Genomic DNA, 13,678 nt, shown 5'->3' on the forward strand with positions numbered 1-13,678 from the left:
ATCATTCTACAGTTATAACGTGATTGGGCAGGCACGCTGTTTATATTGTGGGAAAGCAGACGTGAAAACAGGCTGTCGACACTTCACTCAGGTCCGCATGGAGCTGGAGGGGGCGTGGCCTCCAGCTCCGCCTGAATTTAGGGAGATTTTCGGGAGAAAATTTGTCCCGGGAGGTTTTCGGGAGAGGCGCTGGATTTCGGGAGTCTCCCGGAAAATCCGTGAGGGTTGGCAAGAATGAATATATTGTCGATGGAAATGTATGTCACAGCCATTATGCGACATCTCTTGCTGCCATGCAATTGTATTATTTTTAGCGGTCAACCCCTAGCAATGGACGGATCTAGAGATGTGTTAAATGCGTTAAAATGTAATATCGGAAATTATCAGTATCGTTTTTTTATTATCCGTAACGTTTTTTATTTTATTTTATTTTTTTATTTTTTTTAAATCAACATAAAAAACACAAGATACACTTCCAATTAGTGCACCAACCCAAACCAACCCCCCCATTTACACTCATTCACACTCATTCACACAAAAGGGTTGTTTCTTTCTGTTATTAATATTCTGGTTCCTACATTATATATCAATATATATCAATGCAGTCTGCAAGGGATACAGTCCGTAAGCACACATGATTGTGCGTGCTGCTGGTCCACTAATAGTACTAACCTTTAACAGTTAATTTTACTCATTTTCATTAATTACTAGTTTCTATGTAACTGTTTTTATATTGTTTTACTTTCTTTTTTATTCAAGGAAATGTTTTTAATTTATTTATCTTATTTTATTTTATTAATTTTTTTTAAAAGTACCTTATCTTCACCATACCTGGTTGTCCAAATTAGGCATAATAATGTGTTAATTCCACGACTGTATATATCGGTTGATATCGGTATTGGTTGATATCGGTAATTAAAGAGTTGGACAATATCGGAATTTTGGAGACCGGCAAAAAGCCATTATTGGACATCCCTAGACGGATCAAAAAAGAGAAACATTTTATTTATTTACATTTTTATTAATTTGCTGTTTTTATTGATGTATAGGTAGTGGTTTTAAATGTTTAGTCAAATGAATATGCCACAGTCGTATGCCTTCAGAACATTGGAATGAGTTGATTTTTATTTTTTTATTCATTAATAAGGGAAGGAACAGTGTTTTTTTTTCTAATGTTCAAAATAATTTGATGATTTGCTTCGTTATCCCCAGAAATACATCAAATAAGTGTTTATTTTCATAAGTCCTATAGCACAAGTGTAAGGAAACTATAAGTGGTGTTATCGTCATTTTAGGAATCTAACAGAGTTCGTGGCTCTAGGTGGGTTTTATTTGGGGGGAAATGGGCTCCAATGGCTCTTTGTATGCTGAAGGTTGTCGACCCCTGCACTACAGTAATATTACTGTAATATTACTAAAATTACTGTAATATTACTACCACCACTTTATATCCACAGGTGTTTGACATTGACTTTGAGTTTGAGTTTATTTCAGGGGTGTCAAACTCATTTTAGATCGGGGGCCACATGGAGAAAAATGTACTCCCAAGTGGGCCCGACTGGTAAAATCACCGCATGATAACTTAAAAATAAAGACAAATTCAGATTCAAATTCTTTGTTTAAAAATAGAACAAGCACATTCTGAAAACGTACAAATCATAATGTTTTTTTTTTGTTTGTTTTTTACACTTTACACTTATATGTTGCGGTTAATAGTATTCTATCTTTATTTGTCGTTATTTATACTTTCTGAATAAATTATGTTATAATGTTCATCAGTCAACTCACTGGTGTTAATTTTCAATCTATCAAGATGAAAAAATATCAAAATCAAATTATAGGATGTTATTTATGTACTTTGCTCATTTTTAATTTTTTTTTTACATATGTAGCATCATCTACAAAGATAAAAAGAATTGCTAGATCGGGGGCCACATGGAGAAAAATCTACTCCCAAGTTTTACCGGACTGGTAAAATCACGGCCTGATGACTTAAAAATAAAGACAGATTGTTTTCTTTGTTTAAAAATAGAACAAGCACATTCTGGAAATGTACGAATCATAATGTTGTTGTTGTTTTTTTTTACACTTACATGTTGCGGTTAATAGTATTCTATCTTTATTTGTCGTTATTTATACTTTCTGAATAAATTATGTTATAATGTTCATCAGTCAACTCACTGGTGTTAATGTTCAATCTATCAAGATAAAAAAAATATTATCAAAATCAAATTATAGGATATTATTTATGTAGTTTGCTCATTTTCCTCGACTGGTGCACTAACATGTGGTTTATTATTATTTTTTTTTTTTACATATGTAGCATCATCTACAAAGATAAAAAGAATTGCTAGATCGGGGGCCACATGGAGAAAAATCTACTCCCAAGTGGGCCGGACTGGTAAAATCACGGCCCGATAACTTAAAAATAAAGACAACTTCAGATTGTTTTCTTTGTTTAAAAATAGAACAAGCACATTCTGAAAATGTACAAATCATAATGTTGTTGTTGTTTTTTTTTTACACTTACATGTTGCGGTTAATAGTATTGTACCTTTCTTTGTCGTTATTTATACTTTCTGAATAAATGATGTGTTAATGTTCATCAGTCAACTCATTGGTGTTCATTTTCAATCTATCAAGATGAAAAAATAATACCAAAATCAAATTACAGGATGTTATTGATGTAATTGGCTCATTTTTCTCGACTGGTGCACTAACATCATGTGGTTTATTTTTTACTACGGTAATCTAATTAGTCACTATGGTAATCTAATTAGTTACTATGGTAATCTAAGACATAGCAGCTCAGACGAGGCCCCAAGCAGTGTGGGTGTGGAGCGTTTCCACAGAGTGTTTCCAGAGCGGCCAGCTTGAAATGCGGGTGTCAGGGACAGACGCGGAAGGAGATTTTCACAACAAAGTTCTAAAGCTTAGTGATGTATCAGATATATCAGATTGTAGGTGGGGGTTTTTTACCCTTCGCGTTCATATTTCACTGTTAGTTGCATTTTTGTTGCGTTTCGCTTGATTGTAAAATATGTCGATCGAGAGGGGGTGTGACGTTCATATGTTGTTAATATTCAGTGTTTTATCGTTCATAGTTAATATTGTAAATCCCACATTCTTTATTTTCATGTATAAACCCTGTTTCCATATGAGTTGGGAAATTGTGTTAGATGTAAATATAAACGGAATACAATGATTTGCAAATCCCTTTCAACTCATATTCAATTGAATGCACTACAAAGACAAGATATTTGATGTTCAAAATCATAAACTTTTTTTTTTTTTTTTTTCTAAGTTAAATAATAATTAACTTAGAATTTCATGACTGCAACACGTGCCAAAGTAGTTGGGAAAGGGCATGTTCACCACTGTGTTACATGGCCTTTCCTTTTAACAAAACTCAGTAAACGTTTGGGAACTGAGGAGACACATTTTTTAAGCTTCTCAGGTGGAATTCTTTCCCATTCTTGCTTGATGTACAGCTTAAGTTGTTCAACAGTCCGGGGGTCTCCGTTGTGGTATTTTAGGCTTCATAATGCGCCACACATTTTCAATGGGTGACAGGTCTGGACTACAAGCAGGCCAGTCTAGTACCTGCACTCTATTTCTATGAAGCCACGTTGATGTAACGCGTGGCTTGGCATTGTCTTGCTGAAATAAGCAGGGGCGTCCATGGTAACGTTGCTTGGATGGCAACATATGTTGCTCCAAAACCTGTATGTACCTTTCAGCATTAATGGTGCCTTCACAGATGTGTAAGTTACCCATGTCTTGGGCACTAATACACGCCCATATCATCACAGATGCTGGCTTTTCAACTTTGCGCCTATAACAATCCGGATGGTTCTTTTCCTCTTTGGTCCGGAGGACACGACGTCCACAGTTTCCAAAAACAATTTGAAATGTGGACTCGTCAGACCACAGAACACTTTTCCACTTTATATCAGTCCATCTTTGATGAGCTCAGGCCAAGTGAAGCCGACGGCGTTTCTGGGTGTTGTTGATAAACGGTTTTCGCCTTGCATAGGAGAGTTTTAACTTGCACTTACAGATGTAGCGACCAACTGTAGTTACTGACAGTGGGTTTCTGAAGTGTTTTGAGCCCATGTGGCGATATCCTTTACACACGGATGTCGCTTGTTGATGCAGTACAAGTACAGGGATCGAAGGTCACGGGCTTAGCTGCTTACGTGCAGTGATTTCTCCAGATTCTCTGAACCCTTTGATGATATTACGGACCGTAGATGGTGAAATCCCTAAATTCCTTGCAATAGCTGGTTGAGAAAGGTTTTTCTTAAACTGTTCAACAATTTGCTCACACATTTGTTGACAAAGTGGTGTCCCTCGCCCCATCCTTGTTTGTGAATGACTGAGCATTTCATGGAATCTACTTTTATACCCAATCATGGCACCCACCTGTTCCCAATTTGCCTGCACACCTGTGGGATTTTCCAAATAAGTGTTTGATGAGCATTCCTCAACTTTATCAGTATTTATTGCCACCTTTCCCAACTTCTTTGTCACGTGTTGCTGGCATCAAATTCTAAAGTTAATGATTATTTGCAAAAAAATTTTTTTTTATCAGTTTGAACATCAAATATGTTGTCTTTGTAGCATATTCAACTGAATATGGGTTGAAAATGATTTGCAAATCATTGTATTCCGTTTATATTTACATCTAACACAATTTCCCAACTCATATGGAAACAGGGTTTGTACATTCTGGGTGTCTCATTCAGTAAAAAAAATGTAAAATTCCATTCCGTTTTTTAAGGCGGTCTGTCATAACTTTTTTTTAGCATTCAATCAGACATTATTGTGAGGTTTTGTTTTAGTGTTCCTAAAAATAGATATACCGGCGCCCAGACACATTTTTTTAAATCTAAATTTGGCCCCCGAGTCAAAATAATTGCCCAGGCCTGCATTAGATGGAGCTTGTGCACCACAGTTTGAGAATCACTGCTGTAAATGTAACAAACCACGCTTTTGTTGTTCTGCTCTTCTTTAGTACTATTGCTGCTATTAATTATTTTTGGTGCTCTTGGTATTTGTTCCGTTTGTCTCCCCAGTTTCTCTTCCAACCCAGTTGTTTAAGGCAGATGGCTGCCTCACACTAGTCCTGTTCAAGTTTTCCTCATCACTATAGGTTTTTTTATGTAAACCAAATCCCTCAGATAGCTTGTTGGGATTTGGCGCCACTTAAATAAAGTTGGAAGTACCGTATTTTCCGGGCTATAAGGCACACTTTAAATCCTTTTTTCCCCCACAAAACTCGACAGTGCGCCTTATTACCCGGTGCGCCTAATGTACGGAAACATTCTGGTTTTGCTTACCGACCTCGAAGCAGTTTTATTTGGTACATGGTGTAATGATAAGTGTGACCAGTAGATGGCAGTCAAACATAAGAGATATGTGTGGACTGAACTATGATGGCAATATGACTCAAGTAAACACCAACATTTTATATGTTCCATTGAAAATATAGAACATTACACACGGCGCTCAAAAATATATTAAAATGTTTTAGTACGACTTTCGTAAGCTATGAAGCCGCACCGCTTGATGGATTGTCGACGCATTAAACATACGAGTATTATTATGGTGTGTGTGTATAAGGTGAGACATATTATCTGGCGTTTTGTTTCGCAATATTATGCAAAAGAAACTGTTCTTACCTTCTGGTACCTGCTGATCTGTATTTTGGATCTGCATAAATCCTGAACATTTGCGCACGTCCGCCTTTGTAGTCCGTGGTGACACCGTAGTCAATAAGCTTCTTCTTTTTTTCTATCTTCTTGTTATGGGACATTCATCCTCCACTCTTGCCATTTCTAATATCAAGTATTGTAAAGTTCTTACTTATATCTGTCAGTAAACTCGCCATGAAAGCGCTAATACAGTTTACATAATTCCCCCGAGGAACTTTAGTTATCAGAGAGTTCCGGTCGGAAGGTTTTTCACGGGACACATTTGTTGTTGTTTCCGGATGAGGAGATGCTGTTTCGTTAGTAATTTAAGTAAAGTCTGAATGTCATTAAAACAGTTAGCTTCATCTTTTGACACTTCTTCCACTCCCGTCCTTGCACGCTACACCGCTACAACAAAGATGACGGGGAGAAGACGCTGTCGAAGGTGAGCCTCGAAGGTGAGCCACGTAAATAAGACCGCCCACAAAACGGCGCATCCGGAAGCGACTGTCCATACCTGCCAACTACTCCGGTTTTCCCGTAATTAGTACGGTTTTCATCAACCTATTCCGGGTTACGGTTGCAGTGATAAAAAATACGGTTTTTCATTAATTAAATTTTTATTTTTTTTTTAAATGCGCGAGGCTATTTATAGCACCGCTGCCAAGCACGAGGCACCTGTTGCCATTGTTTCCAAACGAGCGAACGATCATGGAATCAGCCGGAGAAAAATCGCAAACGAGTCTTAAACCGAAAAGAAAACTGCAGTCATTCCGTGAAGAATATTCAAAAGCCTATCCGGGAATAATTATCCGTTCCAAAAAGGGTGAAAACTACGCGAATTGCACCTTGTGCAGACAAGATTTTTCGATCGGACACGGAGGAATTAGCGATGTAAAAGACCACGTTGGGACAAAAAAACACAAGTCTCATGCCGTTGCTAGCGATACAAGTGGAAAACTTTCAACGTTTTTCGGATTTTAGCCACAAAAAGGTAATGACACCAATGTTATCTATTGGAATTGTTTAGTACTGTTATACTGTTAAAAGTGTTTATACTATTTATGCTTTCAAGTCCAAGTTGAAGAAATCTTGTTAAATGTTGACAGCATAACTACCAAAATACAGAAGTATGTCCTTAATATTTTTGCAGTGCTATTTCTGTTGAAAAGTTAAAATGATTACATTAGAGATGTGATGTGCCACTTTTCAAGTGTCTGATGGCTTAAATTAATTTTCATTAATTTTTCATATTTTGAATTCTTTTGAAAGGCTTACAAAAAAACTACATTTGAATTGTAATTCCATGCTATTGACAGGACTATTAATTTTAATGAAGTTAGCTTACCATGTTTACAGTATGATAATTGTGATAGAAATGTGAATTTTAGGCACAGAATATTTTTTACAATTGAACAAGGCAGTAGATTATACAAGCTTGGACAGAAAGTTAATAATGACACCAATTTTTTTTTTAATGGAATTGTTTAGTACTGTTTTACCATTTGTTTACTGTAAAAAGTGTTTATACTGTTTATACTTTCAATTAACAAATTGAAGTCTTGTGAAAGGTTGACAGGATAACTGGCATTAACTGTCAAAATAATTTCAAACTATTGAAGTTATCTTACAGAATAAACATGTCAATCAACCCATATGATTTTTGCTGTAATATTTTTGTTTTGAAAAGTCACTGTGACTGATAGAAAAGTGATGGTTTTAGCAACATTTTAACCTGTCTGAATGCTAATAATCATTTTGCGTCGGGGGGCGAAGCCTGAACCCCCCACCAGGACTTTGTCCTGGACCTACCGGGGACTGCGGCCCCTGGACCCTGGCTACTAGGTTTTTCTGATTTCAAAAGTTGGCAGGTATGGACTGTCAGAAAGCGGCTTGACGATGATTTGTAAAACATAATCTATGCAACATTTTGACCAAAGTACCACCATTACATGTTATGTAGACCACAAAGAAGTGTTTTACATTTAGAAAAAATAAATAAATTCTATGACTCCTTTAATGCGCCTTATGATCCGGTGAGCTTTATATATGAAAAGAGATCGAACATAGACCATTCATCGGCAGTGCGCCTTATAATCCGGTGCGCCCTATGGCCCGGAAAATATGGTATTTGTTTATCCTGTCATCTCTCTGTAGTAGTTTAAAGGGCGTTAATGCTTTTTGTCCCTCAGAGTGGAAGCCTGCAGTGGACCTGGCAGCTATCGACTGTGCTGATGAAGAGAGCAGGAAGGTCTGCACAGGCTTCGGAATCAGGGGATATCCAACTTTGAAGGTAACTCACTCAGTTATTACCTGCAAGTAGGGATGTCCGATAATGGCTTTTTGCCGATATCCGATATTCCGATATTGTCCAACACTTTAATTACCGATACCGATATCAACCGATACCGATATCAACCGATATATACAGTCGTGGAATTAACACATTATTATGCCTAATTTAGACAACCAGGTATGGTGAAGATAAGGTACTTTTAAAAAATAATAATAAAATAAGATAAATAAATTAAAAACATTTTCTTGAATAAAAAAGAAAGTAAAACAATATAAAACAGTTACATAGAAACTAGTAATTAATGAAAATGAGTAAAATTAACTGTTAAAGGTTAGTACTATTAGTGGACCAGCAGCACGCACAATCATGTGTGCTTACGGACTGTATCCCTTGCAGACTGTATTGATATATATTGATATATAATGTAGGAACCAGAATATTAATAACAGAAAGAAACAACCCTTTTGTGTGAATGAGTGTAAATGGGGGAGGGAGGTTTTTTGGGTTGGTGCACTAATTGTAAGTGTATCTTGTGTTTTTTATGTTGATTTAATATAAAAAACAAAAACAAAAAAAACAAAAACAAAATAAAAACACAGATACCGATAATAAAAAAAAAAACAATACCGATAATTTCCGATATTACATTTTAACGCATTTATCAGCAGGCCGATATTATCGGACTTCTCTACCTGCAAGGGTAGACAAGTTTGCTTGTTTGGAGTGACTCTACATGATAAGCAGCTGTTGGTTGCCATACTGTGTTGAAAGACTATCAAATAAGATTTGAATATTTTTGAAACTATTTACTTGTGAGCATGTAATATGATGACTTAAAATGTAATTTGCACTCTGAAGCACCGGTTCTTAACCTTTTTGTCCTCAGGGGCCCAATTTTTCCATATCTTGATTTTTTTTCTACATTTAAAACACTTCCTTGTGGTCATGGTGGTTCTTTGGTCAAAATGTTGCATAGATTATGTTTTACAGACCGTTTTCAAGCCCCTTTCTGGTCGCCTCTTCGGGATTGCGCCATTTTGTGGGCCCTCTTATTTACGTGCCTCCACTTCGACTGCGTTATATGTATAACCTGCTTACGGTTTACGTCACCAATTGTGCACATTCCAAACAACTCGTTTGGCAGGAGTAGGAAGGAAGGCAAGATTATTTTATAAATATCGGCAACACTAAATTGGCCCTAGTGTGTGAATGTGAGTGTGAATGTTGTCTATCTGTGCTGGCCCTGTGATGAGGTGGCGACTTGTCCAGGTTGTACCCCGCCTTCCGCCCGAATGCAGCTGAGATAGGCTCCAGCACCCCCGCGACCCCAAAAGGGACAAGCAGTAGAAATTGGATGGATGGATCTCCGCAATGCCTCCACGGTTTGGTTTCACATTTTCGGGACTTATGCAGATCCCATATACACAACAGCAGGTACCAATAGGTAAGAAAAGTCGGGTTTGTTTAATAGGGCCCCTTTAACACTGAATTGGTCATCTTACTCTTCATATTAACTGTATAAAAATAATTATATTTAACCTACTTACAGTTTACAACTTTGTCAAATGATGTGAAACCATGTGTTAATCACAAAGATTACCGTATTTTTCGGAGTATAAGTCGCTCCGGAGTATAAGTCGCACTGGCCGAAAATGCATAATAAAGAAGGAAAAAAACATATAAGTCGCACTGGAGAATAAGTCGCATTTTTTGGAGAAATTTATTTGATAAAAGCCAACACCAAGAATAGACATTTGAAAGGCAATTTAAAATAAATAAAGAATAGTGAACAACAGGCTGAATAAGTGTACGTTATATGACGCATAAATAACCAACTGAGAGCGTGCCTGGTATGTTAACGTAATATATTATGGTAAGAGTCATTCAAATAACTATAACATATAGAACATGCTATACGTTTACCAAACAATCTGTCACTCCTAATCGCTAAATCCCATGAAATCTTATATCTTACGTGAATGAGCTAAATAATATTATTTGATATTTTACGGTAATGTGTTAATAATTTCACACATAAGTCGCTCCTGAGTACAAGTCGCACCCCCGGCCAAACTATGAAAAAAACTGCGACTTATAGTTCGAAAAATACGGTATTATTTAACACATACATTTTAGGCTTAGGTCAAGCTGATTAGGAAAAATTATTAAAGTATTAACCAAATATTCTGCATAAGAAGGGACTCATAAATAATTCACGAAAAATAAATGTTCATATCATAATGCTGTGCTAAAATAAAATAACTATATTAATAATTAATGTGTTTAAGTAAACTGTAAATACAATTAAAGTGCAAATGAAAATAGAGCTTCACCACTTTAGTCATAATTTTTGCACTTAAGAAACTTCTCTATGACTTTAGCTTCAGACTTATTCTGTTTGTTGGAAATTGTCATTACTGCCACAAGTGGTGGAAAAATGTATCACAACTGAGTGCCGCTGCACAGCTGAGAAACTTATATTTTTTGGCGGCCGTCAAGCCCTCCCGTGGCCCAGCAATGGTCCCCAGCCATATGGTTAAGAAACACTGCTCTAAGGTATTGTGACAAGTAATGAAATAAATCATGTTATCTGGAAATTTAAAATATTACTTTAACAAGTGAAGACCCAGATTGAGTCCAGGTCAAGTTAAAAGTACCGTATTTTTCGGAGTATAAATCGCTCCGGAGTATAAGTCGCACCGGCCGAAAATGCATAATAAAGAAGGAAAAAACATATATAAGTCGCACTGGAGTATAAGTCTCATTTTTTGGGGAAATTTATTTGATAAAACCCAACACCAAGAAAAGACATTTGAAAGGCAATTTAAAATAAATAAAGAATAATGAACAACAGGCTGAATAAGTGTACGTTATATGACGCATAAATAACTAACTGAGAACGTGCCTGGTATGTTAACGTAACATATTATGGTAAGAGTCATTCAAATAACTATAACATATAGAACATGCTATACCTTTACCAAACAATCTGTCACTCCTAATCGCTAAATCCCATGAAATCTTATACGTCTAGTCTCTTACGTGAATGAGCTAAATAATATTATTTGATATTTTACGGTAATGTGTTAATAATTTCACACATAAGTCGCTCCTGAGTATAAGTCGCAAACTATGAAAAAAACTGCGACTTAAAGTCCGAAAAATACGGTATTTTAGAGGTAAGAAAAGTCTTAAACACCCCACACCCCAAAAAAGATATTGGCTAACGCTGTTATTAAATGAGCGAGCTCATTTGTAGCAACCTTGCACATTTCTCACAATGCCATGATCATGCTCTCACAGGTTCGTAACCAATTGACATATTTTACCTACTGATTCTACTAAAATATCAAGATTTTCCCCTCTTTATTTTTATTTATTTTTTCATTTTCAATGTATTATACACATTATCACTCAAACAGCAATCCCAAAACAGGAATTTGTAAGCATTGTAACTAGGGATGTCCGATAATGGCTTTTTGCCGATATCCGATATTCCGATATTGTCCAACTCTTTAATTACCGATATCAACCGATACCGATATCAACCGATATATACAGTTGTGGAATTAACACATTATTATGCCTAATTTGGACAACCAGGTATGGTGAAGATAAGGTACTTTTAAAAAAAATCAATAAAATAAAATAAGATAAATAAATTTAAAAAATTTTTCTTGAATAAAAAAGAAAGTAAAACAATATAAAAACAGTTACATTGAAACTAGTAATTAATGAAAATTAGTCAAATTAACTGTTAAAGGTTAGTACTATTAGTGGACCAGCAGCACGCACAATCATGTGTGCTTACAGACTGTATCCCTTGCAGACTGCATTGATATATATTGATATATAATGTAGGAACCAGAATATTAATAACAGAAAGAAACAACCCTTTTGTGTGAATGAGTGTAAATGGGGGAGGAAGGTTTTTTGGGTTGGTGCACTAATTGTAAGTGTATCTTGTGTTTTTTATGTTGATTTAATAAAAACAAAAATAAAAAAAGAACCCGATACCGATAATAAAAAAACGATACCGATAAGTTCCGATATTACATTTTAACGCATTTATCAGCCGATAAATTGTAACCACATATATTGTTGTAATACAAAAATAAGTTCAGCTATTATTGGGTATTAGGCTGGTGTACCCTCGGGGGTGCCAGACGTCCTGACGGGGAGGTGCAGCAGCTGGAGAAAAATAAAGACATTTTCATGAAATGATTCGGATCAGTTACAAAATGTAGTACGTTGTTCCTTATCCCATTTTGGATATTTCCTGACAATTTCACCAAAGTCCGCTCATAACCTTTTTAGTTATTTTGCTAAAAGTAACTGACTGACTGACAAACCAACTGCAATGATTACACAATCTGGGATGAGCGGGAAAGTCCTCCAAATATACTCCAGAAAATAATTTTTTTTGAGAATAGGGGTTACTCTTTGAAAACCTCTCCAGTCTCCACTCATGGCAACGCAAGATTACACATATTGGTGGACCAGTGAAGACACCTCATGATGAATTAGCACTAAGGAAGGGTATTTGACTGAATGATTCTCGTTCAAATAATACATTATACTTTTTTTAAACATTATTTTTAAAGAAACAATATTTTTAACTCCTGTTTCCATGTCAGTGCTAAATTGTATTGAGTTGTTAATAATGGATTTCACTAGAAATGTAATATAATTTAGTTAAAAATAACTTCACTTCTCATTGTTGCTGATGTCATGTTTGCTTCTTTAGACAGCAGCCTTTCCATGACGGAAAGTTTTGAACTCCTGTTTTCATGCAAGTGTTACTTTGAACAGTTGCCATTAGAGAGGGCTTCATAGATGTTTGTCAACTTAGCCATCCTTCACTGTCACACAATTACTCTTCAACTAGCAAACTCACTTAATCACAAGCATCTCTGCTAGTTAAGCCCACTAATTGCTTCAAGAATAAAGGAATCTATTGTGCATAATCCGCTGCTTTTTTAAAATCCTGATTTGGAAAGAAATCAACTAAATTTTTTCGGCTTTTCCACACATCATGGTCACTGCTAAACCACAAGTCTGCAGTCACTCTTGTAACCTACTCTCTTTCTTCTGCGATATAATGTACTGTAAACTACACGTGTAATGTTACAAAAGCATTGCTGAAAATGTGTACGATCTCACTTAGCAGTTTAACAGCAACACAGCAAACGTTTTTAAATAATTACATTTAGGGCATGGTGATATGGCCTTTTTTTAATATCTCAATATATTTAGGCCATATCGCGATACACGATATATATCTTGATATTTTGCCTTAGCCTTGAATGAACACTTGATGCATATAATCACAGCAGTATGATGATTCTATGTGTCTACATTAAAACATTCTTGTTCATGCTGCATTAATATATGCTCATTTTAAACTTTCATGCAGAGAGGGAAATCACAACTAAGTCAATTGACCAAAACTGTATTTATTAAATAGTTATTAAGCAGTGGCACAAACATTCATGTCATTTCCAAACAGAAAGTGCAAGATTGTCAGAGACATTTTAAAACAAGCTATTAGTGCACTTTTGTGCATGATGTCACAAAGATGACAAATCAAAACAACACTAAATTAAAGTGCACTTTTTGTACAGAATGCCACTACAATAGTGTAAAACAAATAAAGTGCACTTCTGTGCATGATGTCACACAATAT

The 13,678-nt window shown here is 35.8% G+C and overlaps 1 protein-coding gene across 1 annotated transcript in view; it reads left to right on the forward strand.

Annotated features, from left to right (window-relative positions):
* Window positions 1–13,678, forward strand: part of qsox1 (quiescin Q6 sulfhydryl oxidase 1) — an 88,084-nt gene that overhangs the window by 1,904 nt on the left and 72,502 nt on the right. Inside the window, exon 2 of the mRNA XM_061977798.2 lies at window positions 7,889–7,989. Coding sequence (XP_061833782.1) covers window positions 7,889–7,989 — 101 coding nt within the window. The remainder of the gene's footprint in view (window positions 1–7,888; window positions 7,990–13,678) is intronic.

The sequence above is a fragment of the Nerophis lumbriciformis genome, linkage group LG18 (genome assembly GCF_033978685.3).
Source record: "Nerophis lumbriciformis linkage group LG18, RoL_Nlum_v2.1, whole genome shotgun sequence".
NCBI classification, from domain to species: Eukaryota; Metazoa; Chordata; class Actinopteri; order Syngnathiformes; family Syngnathidae; genus Nerophis; species Nerophis lumbriciformis.